This window comes from Salvelinus sp. IW2-2015, linkage group LG18 (genome assembly GCF_002910315.2).
Source record: "Salvelinus sp. IW2-2015 linkage group LG18, ASM291031v2, whole genome shotgun sequence".
NCBI classification, from domain to species: Eukaryota; Metazoa; Chordata; class Actinopteri; order Salmoniformes; family Salmonidae; genus Salvelinus; species Salvelinus sp. IW2-2015.
This window is the reverse complement of record NC_036858.1, coordinates 33,452,299-33,473,891: the sequence shown is the minus strand read 5'-3', so window position 1 is coordinate 33,473,891 and position 21,593 is coordinate 33,452,299. Positions and strand designations below refer to the sequence as shown.

Below are 21,593 nucleotides of genomic sequence, written 5' to 3'. Positions count from 1 at the left end.
TCTCACTCACTCTCTCTCTCTCTCACTCTCTCTCTCTCTCTCTCTCTCTCTCTCTCTCATCGTTGTCTCTCCCTCCATTGACACTCTCTCCTCTCTCTAATTGAAACCTGGCATCACACATCTTAACACCGGTTGTTGCCAAGTGTCAGTCAGAGCTTTGCTGTGTCCTCAGAGTTGAATCAACTGACTCACACCATGGTACAATCAGACGTTGACTTGATTTCATTATCATTAACCCTTTGTGGTTCCGCCCATAGTTAGAGATCGCACTGTTCAGTGGAGCGTAAGACACTGAACCAAACAGCTGGGGACGAGAAAGGGGAAATCACTCACTGAGTATATCACATTAGTGACATCACTCACTATTAATGAGTACATCACATTGTTGTCATCACTCATCTGTAATGAATATATCACATTAGTCACAGCTTCCACACTGTGGTGGGAGGGTCTTTCTGTTGGAGCGTGGCCTAACATATGACTTTATCTTCCTTCTAGGCTCTTATTGGCTCGAGAGAGAGAGAGGGAACATAATGACTGGAGAAGATCTGAGTGTGTTTTCAGCGAGGCAGTCAGGTTTGAACTCTCAACATGAGAACCCGTACTCTAGACTCAGCCGCCCCATAACCAACCCCCTCTTCTTCAGCTCACACCTGTGTGTGACAGAAAAGCTTACAGAGATGACACACACATACACACACACACACACATCTTGACTGCTGCCATCCATCATAAGAAGCACTTTTCCCTTGTGTTCCTCAAGGTGCACCTGTCCTGCTTTCTACTTTTAGCAACTCACAGGTGAACACATCTATCTGGGCTCTTATCCTTCCCTTTCAGGTCCCTCACATCTAAGCACTGACCCACCCTCAACCCTGTAATCCCTATGTCTCTCTCTCTCTCTCTCTCAGGGCTGCTGTCAGAGTCCGAGGGTAGTCTCCTTCACCAGCTGTCTGTGTGTGTGGGGGGGGTGGTTCAAATATGAAGACATTTCAGAGGTTCCAACATTGGTGTCCTTATACATAGCTATGGCCCTGCATGTACTTTTTTTTAAAGAAAGTTGAAGCTCATTTTCTGCATTTCTATATAATAAAACAATTCTAAAATGCTATTTGGAGAAGAGCTAAAACAAGCAAAAACAACCCCAACCACGGTCACATTGGTTGCTGTATACAATTAGCCTCTACACATGAGCTAACGTGAACTCAGCACCAGGATAAAAAACTATAATTGTATACATACAGAGGGATCTGTTTGCAGAAAAAGTATTTTATTAACAAAAGATAAACAAATAATTTTGCTTTGCAGAACAATTGTTTTCTGCAGTTTTACAGCAAATGTTCTGCAATTCCACACATTTTGCCATGGGGTGGGAAGAAATATTTGTAGTTTTAAAGCTAATATCCTGCAATTCTACAGATTTTGCCATTACTTTTTATACCATTTTAATATGATATTTGAGTGAGAGTGACTAAGAAAATCAATGGGGGCTCTTCCCTTATCTACACTGAAATAATATAATTTCAGTAGTCCTCTATTATGATTCATTTTTTTTCTATCTTGCATAGCTCATTAGTACACCCTTGTGGTTGAATATATATGTATATATTGTAGGTCCTAGGATACAACAATGAATAATGTGGAACAAATAAATACCATCAAAGGACACCTTAAAACTTACAATAATGAACACCCTGTCAAACAGCTGTGAAAACCAACCTGTCAATTTTTTATGATATTTTCTGGTACACTTGTATCATTAACTTATTTTCACCCAAAAAAATTGTACACTAAAATACTGAATTCTGGTGTGTAATTTTGAGGAGGTGGTTGCTGTGTGGGTGGGAGGTTCTGCCTGTCACTTGTTCTCAACAGGCAGCCAGTCTCGGAAGGGGGACTTGATGAGGCAAAGTCCAGGCACTGTTACTCTCTTTGTTCTGAGTATTTGCAGTGCTAGTTAATCTGTGTATCTCACATATTATGTGCCCAGTGTGATAGAGAATGAAAACGTTCTTAGCAGATAATGACAACATGACATCTACAGTAGCTGTAGATGATGAAATGAAAAGTTGGAGGGTGGTTGGTAATGTAGGACATCAGGTGGATCCATGTCTGGGTGTTAGGCAGAACCCCCTAGGTCCTGGAGAACAGGAGCAGAGTTAAAGGGAACAGGGTAGGAGACAGAGACGTAAACACACAGGTTACACTTTACTGTGAGAAATTTTGATGGACTAGTGCAGTGTTATAAATGGGAGATATGTACTTTTCAACACTTTTGGAAGGTATAGCCTACCTCAAGCTGGTCCCCCTCTGACTCAGAGCATAGAGAATCAGACTGATACAAACTCAACTGGCTCTGGTGGATGGAATACCTCATTGGGAGCTCGGACAGTCGATGGGCCATGTTCAGTCTCACCATACACATTGATAACAGGAATAAATGCAATTATATTACAAATATATTTCTTACATATCTCTTGGAGGGCCAGAAATTAAATTAACAGTGGACAATAATATTTACCTGGTCAAAAACCTCCACACCCTCAGTCCGTGCCTGGAGGTGGTTCTCGAAGGCGTTCTGGTTCGACAACTTCCACCACATCATTTCAGTGATCTGAAGGTGCGTTATACAAAAAATAGCAATAGATAAACAACAACACTAAGTCAATCATGGGTGAACCTTGGGTTGAAGATGTCCATCATCCCCTTGGAGGTAGCCTCGCCAGTCTTGTCCTTGATGGGTATCACAGAAAACTACAATCCATTTTTGGTTCCAAGCACCCTTTTTAATGGGTTACAGAAGGGGATTTAGAGTTAAGCATGTACTCCTCATTTACTGACCTTAATGGGTATTGCCTCCACCTTCTTGGTAAAGTGATTGGTCGCCATCAGACACCAGCTGTTGCCATTTCCTGGATTTCGTGAAGGGTCCGATGAGGTCCACCCCAAACATTTAAAGTGTTAGAGAGAAGACTACTTTATTCTTACCCGTATCTGTGTCATACATTATGCAGATTTTCATATTTGTAAGGATACTGAGGCACATACACACATTCTATAATACTGAACTCTGCTGTGGTCAAATAACGAAACTATTACAAAACAACTTATCAAGAAAAAATTTGAATTGGTACGCTTACCGATCATACGCCAGGGTGAAACAACTTTGACGGGCTTCAACTCCGGCGCCACAGTCTTCACCCTCTCAAACTTCTGTCAGGCTAGACCGGTACTGACCTTTAAGCACAGTGACAAATTGAAACATTGTGTGCTCTCTGATATGAAATTCATTGAAATCATAATAATTTCAGATATAATAGAATGTGATTGACAACCAAAAGGTTATTTCACTTGCCCAGCTGTCCACCTCCTTGACAATTCCCCATCAGAAGAAGCATAGGTTGATTTTGGCAATCATGTGCTTCACTCCGAAATGGCCAGCATGCATCTCAGTCAGCACGGCCTCCTTCTCCTCCTTAGTAAAAATCAACCTCCTGTGTGGCTGACCATCCTTCGACTGTATGTACATATGATTGCCTAACAAGTTGGAAGAGAAGAGTTGCTGAAATACTGAAGTCTAAGTACATTTGCACTGCTGTATTTCTCTCCCTGTCTGTCTTCCACTCACTTCCCACCTCTCTCTCCCTCTCTCACTTTCATTCTTTCTTTCTCACTTTCTTCCTCTCTCCCCCCCTCCCTCTCTTAGTCTGTCTAGCGAAGACACCTAGTTAAGGGCATTTGGAATTACCATAATTGCTTACACCTATCCATTTGATTGATCAGGATTAATGTATAGCTAGATACCTCTATATGACAGACATATAACTATATCAGTGGAGGCTGCTGAGGGGAGGACGGCTCATAATAATGGCTGGAATGGAGTCATTGGAATGGTATCAAGCACATGGAAACCACGTGTTCGATAGCATTCCATTTACTCCATTCCAGACATTATTATGAGCCATCCTCCCTTCAGCAGCCTCCACTAAACTATATGTATAGCTAGCAACATGTAGATGACCAACTAACGTTAGCTAGATGGAAAATGGTTGTTGAAAAATGGTCGTACGTAGCTAAATCCGTCCAGCTATCTAATAGAAGTTAACTGCTTAACGTTACCCTGAATCGTAAATTCTTCTCAATGTTGCGCCTCTTGTCGAGATCAGTGGTGCCTTCATAGTACTTCGCCTGGTTGGACAGATCAAATAAATTCTCCTCGAGCGATGCCATTGAGGTGCAAGCTATATACAAAAAGAAAGCTACAATAACAGTTACAGTAGCTAGCTAACGTTAGCTAAATAAAACTGTCTGGCAGCCAGCTACTGTAGCTGGCTAGCTGACAAGGCAGGCTGATAAGTACAGGAGCGATCAACGTCAATCTAAAAACAGCTTAAATGATTTATTCCTATTTAACAATATGTTCTTATATAAAGACAAATATATGGTAAACAAATAGTGTTCTCTTTCCAGTCTTTTCAGTCCTCTGAAGAAGCAGGTAGTCAGCAGGTTGTCACCGTCAAAAAAAATAGTGGGACACTATTTGGCATGACAGGCTCCCTTCAGGTCAGGGCCCATGGGCCTGTATTTCGGCCATGATTAGTACACATTTAGATAGTTGGCTTGAATAATTTAGCAATCTAAAAATGTTTTAATGACATGGGATAATTGAGTGACTGTCAGTGAGTAACACATACAGTAACAAAATGAAAACTGCTGATGCAACACCAATTTTTGAAATTGCACCCTGTGTATTCTACTAGTCTAACTCTCAACTGGAACTTGAGACCCCAACTGAGTTGCAAAAATATACACTACCGTTCAAAAGTTTGGGGTCACTTAGAAATGTCCTTGTTTTAGAAAGAAAAGCACACAAAAAATCCATAAAAATAACATCAAATTGATCAGAAATACAGTGTACACATTGTTAATGTTGTAAATGATTATTGTAGCTGGAAACTGCAATTTTTTTATGGAATATCTAAATATGCGTACAGAGGCCCATTATCAGCAACCATCACTCCTGTGTTCCAATGGCAAGTTGTGTTAGCTAATCCAAGTTTATCATTTTAAAAGGCTAATTGATCATTAGAAAACCCTTTTTCAATTATGTTAGCACAGCTAAAACTGTTGTTCTGATTAAAGAGGCAATAAAACTCCCCTTCTTTAGACTAGTTGAGTATCTGGAGCATCAGCATTTGTGGGTTTGGTTACTGGCGCAAAATGGCCCAAAACAAAGAACTTTCTTCTGATACTTGTCAGTATATTGAAATGAAGATCTTGTACAACACTGTGTTCTACTCCCTTCAAAGAACAGTGCAAACTGGCCCTAACCAGAATAGAAAGAGGAGTGGGAGACCCCGGTGCACAACTGAGCAAGAGGAAAAGTACATTAGATTGTCTAGTTTGAGAAACAGACGCCTCACAAGTTCTCAACTGGCAGCTTCATTAAATAATACCCTCAAAACACCACTCTCAACGTCAACAGTGAAGAGGTGACTCCAGGATGCTGGCCTTCTAGGCAGAGTTGCAAAGAAAAAGCCATATCTCAGACTGGCCAATAAAAATAAAAGATTAAGATGGGCAAAAGAACACAGACACTGGACAGAGGAAGATTGGAAAAAAGTGTTATTGACAGACGAATCTACGTTTAAAATGTGTTCGGATCACAAAGAAGAACATTTGTGAGACGCAGAAAAAATGAAAAGATGCTGGAGGAGTGCTTGACACAATCTGTCAAGCATGGTGGAGGCAATGTGATGGTCTGAGGGTGCATTGGTGGTCGTAAAGTGGGAGATTTGTACAGGGTAAAATGGATCTTGAAGAAGGAAGTCTATCACTCCATTTTGCAACGCCATGCCATACCCTGTGGACAGCGTTTAATTGGAGCCAATTTCCTCCTACAACAGGACAATGACCCAAAGCGCAGCTCCAAACTATGCAAGAACTATTTAGGGAAGAAGCAGTCAGCTGGTATTCTGTCTATAATGGAGTGGCCAGCACAGTCACCGGATCTCAACCCTATTGAGCTGTTGTGGGAGCAGCTTGGCCGTATGGTACGTAAGAAGTGCCCATCAAGCCAATCCAATTTGTGGGAGGTGCTTCAGGAAGCATGGGGTGAAATCTCTTCAGATTACCTCAACAAATTGACAACTAGATATTATGCAAAAGGTCTGCAAGGCTGTAATTACTGAAAATGGAGGATTCTTTGACGAAAGCAAAGTTTGAAGGACACAATTATTATTTCAATTAAAAATCATAATTTATAACCTTGTCAACGTCTTGATGATATTTCCTATTCATTTTGCAACTCATTTCATCTATTTTTTCATGGAAAATAAGGACATTTCAAGTGATTCCAAACTTTTGAACAGTAGTGTATATATAGAAATGTCCTTAAAAATGTCCTACATGTCCTACATGTTTTCATACAGACAATATATTATACAGTATTATATAGGCCTATATACAGTGCCAGTCAAAAAGTTTGGACACACCTATTAATTCAAGGGTTTTTCTTATTTGTACTTTTTTCTACATTGTAGAATAATAGTGAAGACATCAAACATGATAACAACACATATGGAATCATGTAGAAATAAAAAGTGTTAAACCAATCACAATATATTTTAGATTCTTTGAAGTAGCCACCATTTGCTTATGACAGCTTTGCACACTCTCGATTTTCTCAACCAGCTTCATGAGGAATGCTTTTCCAACAGTCTTGAAAATATCGTCCAAGGTGGCTTAGCAGTTCAGACGTCTTTTTCTGTTCCGTATTGTTCGTGTCCTGTATATATATATATTTAACACCTTTCTTCGCATATCTTTTATCTATTTTATTATCCAAGAACTCAACTACAAAAGCTTTCCTGCAAAAGCTTTCCTGCAACCCGCTTCACCAATTACAAAAAGTATTATTTACCTCAATCTGAAAATCCATCGTGGAAGCTAGCCAGGGGCTAATTCAGAAGCTAGCCTGAAAGCTAACCAGAAGCTACTCCGATAGCTAGCCAGAAGCTAATCTGTAGCTGCCCCGAAATTAGCCGGTTTGCTGGCTAGCGTTGGTGTTTCAGCTGCCCACGTTTAGTGGTCATCAGCTATTCCTTTAGCTCGATAATCTACCGGCACTTTTTTGTGCAACGCGACTCGGACCGGAGCATTCCGGACTCTTTTTCTCTCAGTTTCCCCGGATTCCAGCCGCAGGCTCTGGACACTTGTACCTTGATTTCGCGCAGCTAGCTAGCTGCAACCGTGTGACTATTGGCTTACGTCGACCCCGGAGCAAACTCTAATCATTCTGGAGCTAGCCAGCTGAGGAGTTCATCACCATCCGGACCGTTTCTTTTGTTGCTGCTGCAGATACGGAACCCCACCGGGCCTTCACGACTGACTGCCGCGACTGACTGCCGACGTTATCTGCCCGAGGATTTATCCAACTGGCACCTCCGTCCCGACGTTACCTGAACGCTCATCTGAGGCCCGCTAATCGTTAGCTGTCTTATCGGCTGCTATTTGAACAAGTAATTTGGACAACTATTATTATTATTATTATTTATTTATTTTATTTTTTCCTTGGGTCACTATATCTATTTTGCCAATTTGGATTGATCCCCTCTACCACACGGAACCCCACTACACGGAACCACCAAACCTACCGACGGAAACGCACGAGGTATCTACAAACAGACCTCCATCCTATGCTGCTACCGATAGCCATATACCCGGCCAGCTGTCTGGATCGCCACGACCCCAACCACCTCTACTCACTGGACCCTTATTGATCACTCGATAGCATGCCTCTCCTTAATGTAAATATGCCTTGTCCATTGCTGTTCTGGTTAGTGTTTTATTGGCTTATTTCACTGTAGAGATTCTAGCCCTGCTCTCTATACCATATCCAACCTCTCAGTTCCACCACCCACATATGCGATGACATCACCTGGTTTCAATGATGTTTCTAGAGACAATATCTCTCTCAATCAACATCAATACCTAGGTTTACCTCCACTGTATTCACATCCTACCATACCTTTGTCTGTACATTATTCCTTTAAACTATTTTATCGCCCCAGAAACCTCCTTTTACTCTCTGCTCTAGTAGCTCTAGGCGACCAATTCTCATAGCTTTTAGCCGTACCCTTATCCTACTCCTCCTCTGTTCCTCTGGTGATGTAGAGGTGAATCCAGGCCCTGCAGTACCTGGCTCCACTCCTATTCCCAGGGCTCTCTTTTGATGACTTCTGTAACCGTAATAGCCTTGGCTTCATGCATGTTAACATTAGAAGCCTCCTCCTAAGTTTGTTTTGTTACTGCTTTAGCACACTCTGCCAACCCGGATGTTTTAGCCGTGTCTGAATCCTGGCTTAGAAGACCACCAAAAATTCAGACATTTTCATCCCAATTACAAGATTTTCAGACAAGATAGAACGGCCAAAGGGGGCGGTGTTGCAATCTACTGCAAAGACTGCTGCAGAGTTCGTTATACTATCCAGGTCTGTTCCCAAACAATTTGAACTTCTACTTTTAAAAATCCACCTCTCTAAAAACAAGTCTCTCACCGTTGCCGCCTGCTATAGACCACCTCCTGCCCCCAGCTGTGCTCTGGACACTATATGTGAACTGATTGCCCCCATTATCTTCAGAGCTCGTGCTGCTAGGCGACCTAAATTTGAACATGCTCAACACCCCAGCCACCCTACAATCTAAGCTTGATGCCCTCAATCTCACACAAATTATAAATGAACCTACCAGGTACCACCCCAATTTCCGTAAACACGGGTACCTCTATAGATATCATCCTAACAAACTTCCCCCTCCAAATACACCTCTGCTGTTTTCAACCAAGATCTCAGCGATCACTGCCTCATTGCCTGCATCCGTAATGGGCAGCGGTCAACGACCTCCACTCATCACTGTCAAACGCTCCCTGAAACACTTCAGCGAGCAGGCCTTTCTAATCGACCTGGCCGGGGTATCCTGGAAGGATATTGATCTCATCCCGTCAGTAGAGGATGCCTGGTCATTTTTTTAAATGCCTTCCTCACCATCTTGAATAAGCATGCCCCATTCAAGAAATTTAGAACCAGGAACAGATATAGCCCTTGGTTCTCCCTGACTGACTGCCCTTAACCAACAGAAAAACATCCTATGGCGTTCTGCATTAGCATCGAACAGCCCCGTGATATTGCAACTTTCAGGGAAGCCAGAAACCAATATACACAGGCAGTTAGAACAGCCAAGGCTAGCTTTTTCAAGCAGAAATTTGCTTCCTGCAACACAAATTCAAAAAGTTCTGGGACACCGTAAAGTCCATGGAGAATAAGAACACCTCCTCCCAGCTTCCAACCGCTCTGAAGATAGGAAACACTGTCACCAACCGACAAATCCACTATAATTGAGAATTTCAATAAGCATTTTTCTACGGCTGGCCATGCTTTCCACCTGGCTACCCTACCCCGGACAACAGCACTGCCTCCCCTCTGCTACTCGCCAAGCCCCTTCCCCCTCATTTCTCTTTTCTCATAGTCAGCTGAGTTTCAAATGAGCTGCTAAATCTGGACCTTCAAATCAGCCGGGCTAGATAATCTGGACCCTTTCTTTTAAAACTATCTGCTGAAATTGTTGCCACCCTATTACTAGCTCTTCAACCTCTCTTTCGTGTCGTCTGAGATCCCCAAAGATTGGAAAGCAGCTGCGGTATATCCCCTCTTCAAAGGGGGGACACCCTTGACCCTAACTGCTACAGACCTATACTATCCTACCTGCCTTTCTAAGGTCTTCGAAAGCCAAGTCAACAAACAGATTACCGACCATTTCGAATCCCACCACACCTTTCCGAAATGCAATCTGGTTTCAGAGCTGGTCATGGGTGCACCTCAGCCACGCTCAAGGTCTAAAACGATATCGTAACCGCCATCGATAGGAAACAATACTGTGCAGCCGTATTCATTGACCTGGCCAAGGCCTTTGACTCTGTCAATCACCACATCCTCATTGGCAGACTCGACAGCCTTGGTTTCTCTATAGATTGCCTCGCCTGGTTCACCAACTACTTCTCTGATCGAGTTCAGTGTGTCAAATCGGAGGGTCTGTTGTCCGGGCCTCTGGCATCTCTATGGGGGTGCCACAGGGTTCAATTCTTGGACCGACTCTCTTCTCTGTTTACATCATGATGTCGCTCTTGCTGCTGGTGATTCTCTGATCCACCTCTACGCAGACGACACTATTCTGTAACTTCTGGCCCTTCTTTTGACACTGTGTTAACAACCCTCCAGGCGAGCTTCAATGCCATACAACTCTCCTTCCGTGGCCTCCAACTGCTCTTAAATACAAGTAAAACCAAATGCATGCTCTTCAACCGATCGCTGCCTGCTCCTGCCCGCCTGTCCAACATCACTACTTTGGACGGCTCTGACTTAGAATATGTGGACACCTACAAATACCTAGTGTCTGGTTAGACTGTAAATCTCCTTCCAGACTCACAATCAAACATCTCCAATCCAAAGTCAAATCTAGAATTGGCTTCCTATTCCGCAACAAAGCATCCTTTACTCATGCTGCCAAACATACCCTTGTAAAAACTGACCATCCTACCAATCCTCGACTTCGGTGATGTCATTTACAAAATAGCCTCCAAAACACCTACTCAATAAATTGGATGCAGTCTATCACAGTGCCATCCGTTTTGTCACCAAAGCCCCATATACTACCCACCACTGCGACCTGTACACTCTCGTTGGCTGGCCCTCGCTTCATACTCGTCGCCAAACCCACTGGTTCCAGGTCATCTACAAGACCCTGCTAGGTAAAGTCCCCCCTTATCTCAGCTCGCTGGTCACCATAGCAGCACCTACCTGTAGCACGCGCTCCAGCAGGTATATCTCTCTAGTCACCCAAAGACCTATATTTACTTTCTTTGGACGCCTCTCCTTCCAGTTCTCTGCTGCCAATGACTGGAACGAACTACAAAAATCTCTGAAACTGGAAACACCTATCTCCCTCACTAGCTTTAAGCACCAGCTGTCAGAGCAGCTCATAGATTACTGCACCTGTACATAACCCATCTACAATTTAGCCCAAACAACTACCTCTTTACCTACTGTATTTATTTATTAATTTATTTTGCTCCTTTGCACCCCATTATTTCTGTCTCTACTTTGCACTTTCTTCCACTGCAAACCAACCATTCCATTGTTTTTTTTTCGTTTTTATTTTACTTGCTGTGTTGTACTCACTTCGCCTCCATGGCCTTTTATATTTTTATTTATTTATACATATATTTGTTTGCCTTCACCTCCCTTATCTCACCTCACTTGCTCACATTGTATATAGACTTATTTTTTTAATTTTTTTTTTCACTGTATTATTGACTATATGTTTGTTTTACTCCATGTGTAACTATGTGTTGTTGTATGTGTCGAACTGCTTTGCTTTATCTTGGCCAGGTCGCAATTGTAAATGAGAACGTGTTCTCAATTTGCCTACCTGGTTAAATAAAGGTTAAATAAAAAAATAAATAAAAAAAAGACTTCCCACATATGTTGAGCACTTGTTAGCTGCTTTTCCTTCACTCTGCGGTCCAACTCATCCCAAACCATTTGAATTGAGTTGAGGTTGGGTGATTGTGGAGGCCATGTCATCTGATGCAGCACATCATCACTCTCCTTGGTCAAATATCCTTACACAGCCAAGAGTTGTCTTTTGGTTCATTGTACTGTTGAAAAACAAATGATAGTGCCACTTAGCGCAAATCAGGGATGGGATGGCGTATCGCTTGCGAATGCTGTGGTAGCCATGCTGGTTAAGTGTGCCTTGAATTCTAAATAAATCACTGACAGTCTCAACAGCAAAGCACCCCCACACCATCACACCTCCTCCATGCTTGACGGTGGCAACCACACATGCAGAGATCATCCGTTCACTTACTCTGCGTCTCACAAAGATACGGCAGTTGGAAGCTAAAATCTCAAATTTGGACTCATCAGACCAAAGGACAGATTTCCACCGGTCTAATGTCCATTGCTCGTGTTTCGTGGCCCAAGCAAGTCTCTTCTTCTTATTGGTGAACTTTAGTAGTGGTATCTTTGCAGCGATTTGACCATGAAGGCCTGATTCACGTAGTCTCCTCTGAACAGTTGATGTTGAGATGTGTCTGTTACTTGAACTTCGTGAAGCATTTCTTTGGCCGACAATCTGAGGTGCAGTTAACTCTAATGAACTTATCCTCTGCAGCAGAGGTAACTCTGGGTCTTCCTTTCCTGTGGTGGTCCTCATGAGAGCCTGTTTCATCATAGCGCTTGATGGTTTTTGCAACTGCACTTGAAGAAACTTTCAAAGTTCTTGAAATTTTCCAGATTGACTGACTTTCATGTCTTAAAGTAATGATGGACTATCGTTTCTCTTTGCTTATTTGCGCTTTTCTTGCCGTGATATGGACTTGGTCTTTTACCAAATTGGGCTATCTTCTGTATACCACCCCTATCTTGTCAAAACACAACTGGTTGGCTCAAACACATTAAGGAGGAAATAAATTCCACAAATTAACTTTTAACAAGGCACACCTGTTAATTGAAATGCATTCCAGGTGACTACCTAATGAAGCTGGTTGAGAGAATGCCAAGAGTGTGCAAAGCTGTCATCAAGACAAAGGGTGGGTACTCTCAAATATAAAATATATTTTGATTTGTTTAACACTTTTTTGGTTTCTACATGATTCCATATGTGCTTTTCATAGTTCTGATGTCTTCACTATTATTCTACAATGTAGAAAATAGTAAACGAAAAGAAAAACCCTTGAATGAGTAGGTGTGTTCAAACTTTTGACTTGTACTGTATATATTTTTTTCAAATTCTAATAATTTTTTCAAATGTATTTGTAGCTCATACGTAGCTGTGGTCCTGCATGTACTCTGTATTTTATAGAAAAGTGTCACTTGCCACATCGTCAGTGACAATTTGCTTCTTGAAAGTCCAATATCTTGAAAACTTGACTGCTCCGATATGCAAACTGTATCAACAGTGAACTGATGAAAAAAATACTAAACATTTTTATTTTAATAGGCACTTACAATAGCCCTTTTATAAATATAACCTTTCCCAATGATGCAGAGTAATGTTTTTAATAAAAAACGTGTTTTTATTACGTTGAACATTAGCTTTTTATGACAGAATGTTACAATTAGGTTAAATAACGTTGTTGTTTTTTAAAATCAAGTTTCACTACTCAAATGCACCTAATGTCCGACTGTAAAAACGGGCTGTTCACTCTGCTACTGTCCGGCAAACCGTACCAGAGCATCCGTTTCTACCCCAGCCCGTAAGACCGCTAAATAGCCATAATTATCTGCATTGACCGTATCTTGCACTAACTGACTCTATATACACACACACTCACTCACACACACTACGCCGACACTCTCACACATACACATACAGTACACATACACATACACATACAGTACACATACACACTTTCACACTCATATGCTTCTGCTACTCTGTTCTTTATGCTTACTCTTATTATTATCTATCCTGATGCCAGTCACTTTACCCTGCCTTCATGTAGACTAAATATCTACCTCAAATACCTCGTACCCCTGCACCTTGAACTGGTACTGGTACTCCCTGTATATAGCTACATTCTTGTGTATTTTATTCCTCTTGTGTTAATATTTAAATGTTGTATTATTATTATTATTATTTTACTTTGCATCGTTGGGAAAGGCTCATAAGCAAGCATGTCACATACAAATCTACACACGTTGTATTTGGCGCATGTGACAAATATAACTGGATTTGATTTGATTTGATCAAATGACAATGCTCATAATTTCGTATGAACAACGAGTATTTTCTTAATAGTCAATGATGTATTTATTTAATTGGATTATTCAGGCCTATGTTTGGCCATGGTAGGCCTGTAGATCCCTAAATTCTCTTCTCCCTAAATTTTCTTCTCTGAGTGAGTTTGAGAAAAAAGCCAATCAAAGACTAAAGGCCTGAGTAGAAATGTCTCCTGATTACAAAATCAAGACCTACGTGAAAATGTGAGTGTTTCTACATTTCCGAGAGGGTATCTAATGAAGACATCACATTCATCCGCGCGGATGTGGGCGCAATGATGGAGTATGGAAAGGGCACGCGCGCGGGTGAGAGGGGAACCCTGAAAAGATCCAACATGGCCCGTGTAATCAAATCTCACGCGTGGGTAAACTACAAAATAAAACAGACACAAAACACTTCCAAACCCAGCAAATAAAGTGACTTGGGTAATAAAGTCATTATTCTCAACTATTCATTGTAAACTTTGATTGCAGACACCCTTGTCAATCAATCTTTACCATGGCCTACATTCTAAATCTTAAAGTGTGATAGGGCCTACAAGCTTCAGCACTATTCTCACGTGCAGAAAAAATATTTGATGGACAGAAATCTGTGCGAGAAAGCAATCAGCCTCTGAAATGTCACGCGCTTGAGTCCAGTAAATTGCCCGAGGGCGTCAAGGATTGGACATGAAACAACTGACTGTTGGTGGCTGAAAATATTTAATCCTTTCTGACCATACTATTGTACTATTGGACAATTCACTCATACAAAGTGAAATATACAGTACATCGCACGAATACAAATTTCACTGCTTGGTTTTATCATGCATGGTTAATAGGCTATAGTCTACTGTCTTGGCTGCTGCATTTAATCACAGTAAAAAAAAACAAGGCCCGCTGCGTTAATTGTGATAGGTGGAGGTACATGACGTCTAGCCTATACTTACAGTAGGCAAATATGTATATTTTAATTCATGCATTTCCGATGGAAGGCAGTGTAATATTGGAATGCAGCCAATGCATCAATGCCATCCACCACATAGGCCCTGCGCTCAACTTTTCTTTCCAAATATGCTTTCAACAATAATGTGAAGTTTTTATTGCCTTTTTTGAACATGTTGCCGTGTTAACCATGATTTTAACGCTATACCGATTGTTTTAATGCGTTATTATTATGCTAATTAATGCATACCATAAAGCTGGCGCTTTTATCCAAAGCGACTTATCATGCGTGCAGGCTATGTATGGGTTGCCCCAGGAATCGAACTCACCACAACCCTGGCGTTGCAAGCACCATGCCCTACCAAATGAGCCAAATAGGACTATTGAAATCCTATTATTAGCAAGGCCATATTTCAGAATTCACAAATAGGACAAATTATATAATAATATAACAAATAATCTAGGCCTATATTATTATTATTACTATTATTATTATCATTATTAATAATGCTAATAATAGTAGTAGTATTATAATAGACAGTGGTAGTATTAGTAGTAGTATCAGTAGACCTATAACTTTTAACCTCTTCACATAGACCCCCCCCCCAAAAAAAAAAATATATGTTTTACCTTTATTTAACTAGGCAAGTCAGTTATTTACAATGACGGACTACAATAACCTAGCAGCCTATAATTACAGGCCTTTAACAAACGCCCCGGGCACACTCTTCACTGGCCTGCACTGGTCTGCAGAGCCCTGTATAACTGATAGGTTACTATTAACAACTCTCTGGAATACAGAGAAATACAAGCTTAAATAATCTTGCTTAATAGGCATGTAGTCAACATAGAAGTGTTTAGTGGAGATTAGGCTAGCCTTACAATTATTTCATGAAGCCTAGTAGAAATGTGAAATCATACTCTATGGTGAACCTGAACCTACTGCAAATACTTTACCTATGAGACAGATCCATATTTGTACATCATGAAAGCAAGGCAGTGAGGAGGTGAAATATTTCCCCCTGCGCGCTATGGAGGCTAGCCCTTTGCGCCTGAGTTATAGCGCAGAGGATATTGCACGGCTAAAGGGGATGATGATGTCTCTCTGCCCGGAAGTATTATCAGCCTGATCTACTGCTTGCACAATAGCCTTTATACAACACAGGGCATATCTACACTCACTTGCACGCACGAACGCAAAGGCAGGCTACTGCACACGTTTACGCACAGCCATAGCCATTGCACATGTCGACTTCCTATATCGAAAATTAGGTAACAAGTAAAAACTTATTTTTTTTCTCTCGATAGGTTAACTTACATATCATAACTGCAAGCAAATTATCCTGCATTTTACAAAAGTGAATTCAATATGAACCATATTGAACGTAGGCCAATATTTTTTTCATGCGTCCATTATGTGGTAGCCAAATAAGCTATCCTACCGATAAATATTCTACAAAAAAAAAATATGTATTTTAATTGCTGATTTAAACGAAAGTCTGGGAGCATTAAGTATTCCAATTCGACTCCTCCCCCCGGCCATGCCCTCTAATTACCGCTGCTCAGCTCGTGCTAAATCCTGCACGGGACCATATATACCCAAAGAGTGACAGAGGGAGAGAAAGTGAGCGGGAGAACGAGTGGGGGAGAAAGAGATAAATTGTTAGTCGTGGCCAATTGTGGCTGTTTTTTTGGGCATCACTGTCCACTGGATGGTTTCATGTTGTGGCTCGTGCGTCACCCCGGAACCGTGGAAAGGAGAAGTGGGACTTTAACTGGGCTCAAAGTCTCCCTACCCTGCGGCAAAGCGACCAACATGCGGTTGCAGAAGCACCTGTGATCGGATTTCCCACAACTTTTAATTTAGTCATAATTATTTTGAAGTATAACCAGAGCATAAACAACTCTCCGAAGTGTCACCTGATAAGCTACTATGACCTCCAAAGAGCCCACGGTTATGGAGGACCGGAGACGCAGTGCGCTGAACCAGCTCCCGCCGCCGGCCAACTCCAGCAAGCCCCTGACGCCGTTCAGTATAGAGGACATCCTGAACAAGCCCTCCGTGAAGAGAAGTTACTCCAGCTGCGGTACGGCGCACATGCTCTCCTGCAGCGAGAAGCTGTCCTCTTCAGGTCACAGTCTGTGCAGCCGTGCCCTTTTCACCCAAATCTCCCCACTCTGCGCTCTGGAGGAGCTCGCCAGCAAAACCTTCAAAGGCCTCGAAGTCAGTGTTCTTCAAGCGGCAGAGGGTACGTCTGAACAGTCGCATCTTTGTTTATCCTATGCAGTTATTAGGTACAGACTGTGTAGCCTAGGGTGATTCAGCTTAAGGTCTACAAATGCACCTAACGAAATAGATCAGGTTAGGTCTCTATGTGTGTGTGCTTGCAGTGGGTCTGTGCACACACATTTTTTTCAGAAGTTGAGTATTTAATTGAAGCACGATGCATGTTTTTGCATAACGAGCCATGCCAAAACGCTTACAACTGTGAAGGAATTTGAAAATACATGTGTGTATCGAATTGGTTATTTTTATGTGAACAAAAATATATTAAAGCTGAATAGTTCCACCATGTAAACACGAATATTAAGCGTATGCAAAATACTAATCCATATAATATTCATAACTAATGCAATATTTAGTTTAAGATTATTGTCATTAGACCTATTGTATAACCTTATTATCGTCTGTTATTAATTAGCCGATACGTAGCCTAGCCTATTGGCGATATTGTTGTTGTTATTGTTGGTGGTGGTTTTAGATGAGACATACATACACAGGCCTGTTATTAGTCTAGCGGTTATTTCTGTAAGGTTTCTTGGAGCGACATTATGCCTGGTGATTCACTAAATGCCTATAGGTTAATATTCTTATTCTCTAAATATCATTTCACAGGCCGAGACGGAACGACACTATTCGGTTCGCGGAATAACCCCAAAAAGCGCCGGAAGTCTCGCACGGCCTTCACCAACCACCAGATCTACGAGTTGGAGAAGCGCTTCCTGTACCAGAAGTACCTGAGTCCAGCTGACCGTGACCAGATAGCACAGCAGCTCGGCCTCACCAATGCACAGGTCATCACCTGGTTCCAAAACCGGCGCGCCAAGCTCAAACGCGACCTGGAGGAGATGAAGGCGGACGTGGAGTCGGCCAAAGCCGTGGGCACAGTGTCTTTCGAGAAAATGGCCAAACTAGCCGAGCTGGAGAAATGCGCAGCTAACGGCGCGCTGGGCCCTAACAGATCCGAGTCACCCTCGCTATCGAACCATGAGCATGACACATCTAACAAACTATTATTGTCCTCGCCTTCATCGCCATATACAGACCATGCTAGCAGCAAGGGCTGCTCCGACGATGAGGAGATCGACGTGGATGACTGAGGATTTTACCTTTGTATCTCCCTTTGACCACGACGAAAGTGCCATTTAATGCACCACATGTACTCACGAGGCTTTTATGAAGAACACTCAGCATCGCATGGACTGTGTCGTCTGCAACGACAGATGCAGGCAGCTGTTGTATTCATCCATTCATTTAACCAACGTGGAATAGTTGAAAGAAAAGCAATATGTACACTTAATAACCTATCCACAAATGATCTGTCCACACACGCACGCACACACACAGTCTTACCATTACGGGCTAATGACACTAGCTAGTAACTCAACCTATGAATTATTTTAATGCATGTTTTATTTTAAACGACTGTAATGGTTTGAATATTATAGGGACATTCATATTGAAATACACAAAACACACTGTATGTTAGGCTGTGTGTGTGTGTTATAACTATACGTTAGGCCTACATATGTCAAACGTTTGATAACGATGGGAATACATTTTCTAAAATAATAATCAAAGATAAATCATATTCCATCTGGTTGCTTGTAATATCAGTCACATTTTAATATATTTATAATGGTTTGTATACCTGTAAGTGCCTTTTAATGCCAGAACACCATTTAAAACCTAATATAGGCATATGAAGTGTAATGTATTCCAAAATAAAACATTTCGTTTCTCACTATTCCTATTCATTTTATTGAAGAACAAGCCTAAATAGCATGAAATGCTTTTGTGACCATTGTTAGTTTAATTCCAGCTCTTATTGCAATCCGCATTCTATATTATAATTACATATTTTAGTTGTTTCCAAATATTGGCTCACATTTCGGTCTAATATTAAATTAACATGCACCTCGAGGCTAAGTATCATTTTTCTTTCACATTGAAAATACATTGAACACACTGAAAACCTGCTTTCCGACCCGGCAAAGTGTGTTTTCATTTCCTCAATAGGATTGATGTGAGAAACGACAATCTGGAGCACAGAGAGGCCATAAAGGAGGCACAAAAACGTCGAGTTCTGGGCCAGCTTCTCCAGGCTGTTTGGGAGTTTTTCACTCACTCTCTGCGTAGAAGCGTGAAACCGGCGGACAAATGAGTACTGCTCCCCGGTGTGACAGCGGCAATGGGGCAAGGGCGAACTCCAGCCGCGCGCAATACGGAGACAAGCGTGTCCCATTCCACATAAAAGGACACAAACGTTTGGAAGCCATATGGTTTCTGACGTTTCCTCACAATTCCAGTCAGTTTGATGGATTGATTAAACACTCCTTTTTTTTGCTACAAAGGCTGTAATGCATACATAGTTCCTCTGAGGGCATCTGGGCTCATCATAGCTATCACTGTCGACCCTTTTTTACTCGCGCGTCTTTAACAAGTCTATGCATCACAATTGAAGTCTCATTCTGGAGAGGGGTCTGGTCTGTGCTTTGTGTTTGTGTGAGGGGCTATAAATAATATGTTTGGCTTTTTGGGCGATAGATGTTCCAGCAGTTCATCTTGTGGCCTGGGTGTTTTTCATGCTAACTAGGGAAGTCCCATGTTTAAACGGTGACATTTGTGCGATTGGTAGAGAGCTTTGTTTTCGTTTTGTGTTCTTCTGTTAGCTACCTACGTTTTTTCTTTGTCTATTACCTTTTTTTATGAAGCTGAGAGCCTAATAATGTGAACCCAAGATGTTAATAATTTATTATGGAGTTAGATTTAATATATATATATACAAAACGCACTAGGCCTAATAGAAAACTCGCCCTTGAAGTTGAGGATCGAGGATAATTCTTCAACCAATTTTATTACAAACTATTATCTAGGCTGCCTACTAGAAACGTATTGTTTTCAGTTAGGCCTAGTTTAATGAAAACCTAATTGCATTCAATCCACATAATTATTATTAGGCTGTCGTCATAATAATAATACTTATCATCATTATTATTCTTTTTATTCATTATTATTATTATTAGTAGTAGTAGTAATTGTAGTAGTAGTAGGAGGAGGCCTAGTAGTAGCGGTAGTAGTAGAAATCATATTATAGGAGGAAGTATTAGTATTGCAATTAGTATTTTCTTTGTTAATATTAGCCTACAATCTGTTTATTATTATCATCATTAGTTTATTTCTACCGTGTATATTGTTGTTAGTAACCTAGTTTATTATTAGGCCTGTTAACAACACTATTTTGATAATGTCATTATAATTAGGCTATGTTATTGTTGTTATTATTAAATTATTCTTGTTGTCATTATTAGGGCTGTGTTATAAATACTCTCTCTAATTTGTTACATTTAGTGTTATTAGTATTGTTTGGAAAGTTTGTAACTTAAAGCAGGCTGCCTTCCCTGCAAAAAAATGTTCGCTGCACAAGATGTCTGGCAGAATAGGCTCGAGGCTGGGTTATAGGCCTATGACTCGCTCACAGAGGGTAAGCCGACTTTGTCCCATCGCTTAGGCTGAATTAAACTGCGAAAGCCCTACGTTTATGTCACGTAAATACCTGATTATTTTTTATTAAATAATACAAAATCAAATTATGAAAAAACTAAATCGAATTAAAGGGATACTTCGGGATTTTGGCAATGCCATTTGTCTACTTCCCCAGAGTCAGATGAACTCGTGGATACCATGTTTATGTCTTTGCCTGCAGTTTGAAGGAAGTTTCTAACGAGCGGCAGAGCACAATGAGTAGAAGTCAATGGCTATGGGCATCTACTAGCATGCTAGTAGATACTCATAGACTTCCAGGCATTGCGCTAACGCTAGTTAGCATTGGCTTGCGAAACTACCTAACTTATTTTAAACTGGACACAGAGACATACAAATGGTATCCACGAGTTCATCTGACTCTGGGGAAGTAGACAAAGGGCCCCATTGCCAAAATCACAAAGTATCCCTTTAACAATTACAGACCTTAATTAGCCTATGGATGCACGTGTGGACAATGTTGATTTTCTTACGGTTATCAATATTGTACGCTGCTCTATTCATTTCACAGAGCCACATTTACATGTTGATTGGTTGTGGTGGGTAAAATGTAGGATTTGTTTTTGCACTTTTTTTCAACGTTACTTGACGTGACGTCGCAGAACATATCCTAGAACATATCCTAGGACATATCCTAGGACAGTGAAGCTTCATGTGTTTTTTAAACGTGTACTTTAGATATATTGCTTCCGCATGGTTTCTGATGTGGATGTCTTTAATTCAGGGTCAAACAGTGACCAGTACAAAGTGTGCTATTCCAGTGAGGCACGTGCTGGTCTCAGTTCCTTATTTTATGTGTTCTCCAACGGCAAAGACAAGTACAATCCCCAATACCTCGCTATGGTAATTAATCCACAAGTTTTAAGTGTATTTCAGCTCAGGAGGGAGAAGAAAATCACTAGTTCATTCGGTTGGAAAATTGAAGTTTGATGCATGAATCCCTGCTGAAACAATAGGGTCTGCACCCTTCTCCCCCTCCACTACCCCCTCCCCTCTCGCTCGCT

The 21,593-nt window shown here is 41.3% G+C and overlaps 1 protein-coding gene and 1 long non-coding RNA gene across 2 annotated transcripts in view; both read left to right on the top strand.

Annotated features, from left to right (window-relative positions):
* LOC139029154 (uncharacterized) overlaps positions 1 to 21,593 on the top strand; it is a 107,374-nt gene that overhangs the window by 34,202 nt on the left and 51,579 nt on the right. The gene's annotated exons all lie outside the window — the stretch shown is intronic.
* Positions 16,372 to 18,793, top strand: LOC111977555 (transcription factor LBX1-like). The gene is made up of 2 exons (XM_024007032.1): positions 16,372 to 17,014; positions 17,662 to 18,793. Exons 1-2 carry the CDS (start codon positions 16,699 to 16,701, stop codon positions 18,144 to 18,146), a joined length of 801 nt encoding a protein of 266 aa, XP_023862800.1. The 5' UTR covers positions 16,372 to 16,698; the 3' UTR covers positions 18,147 to 18,793.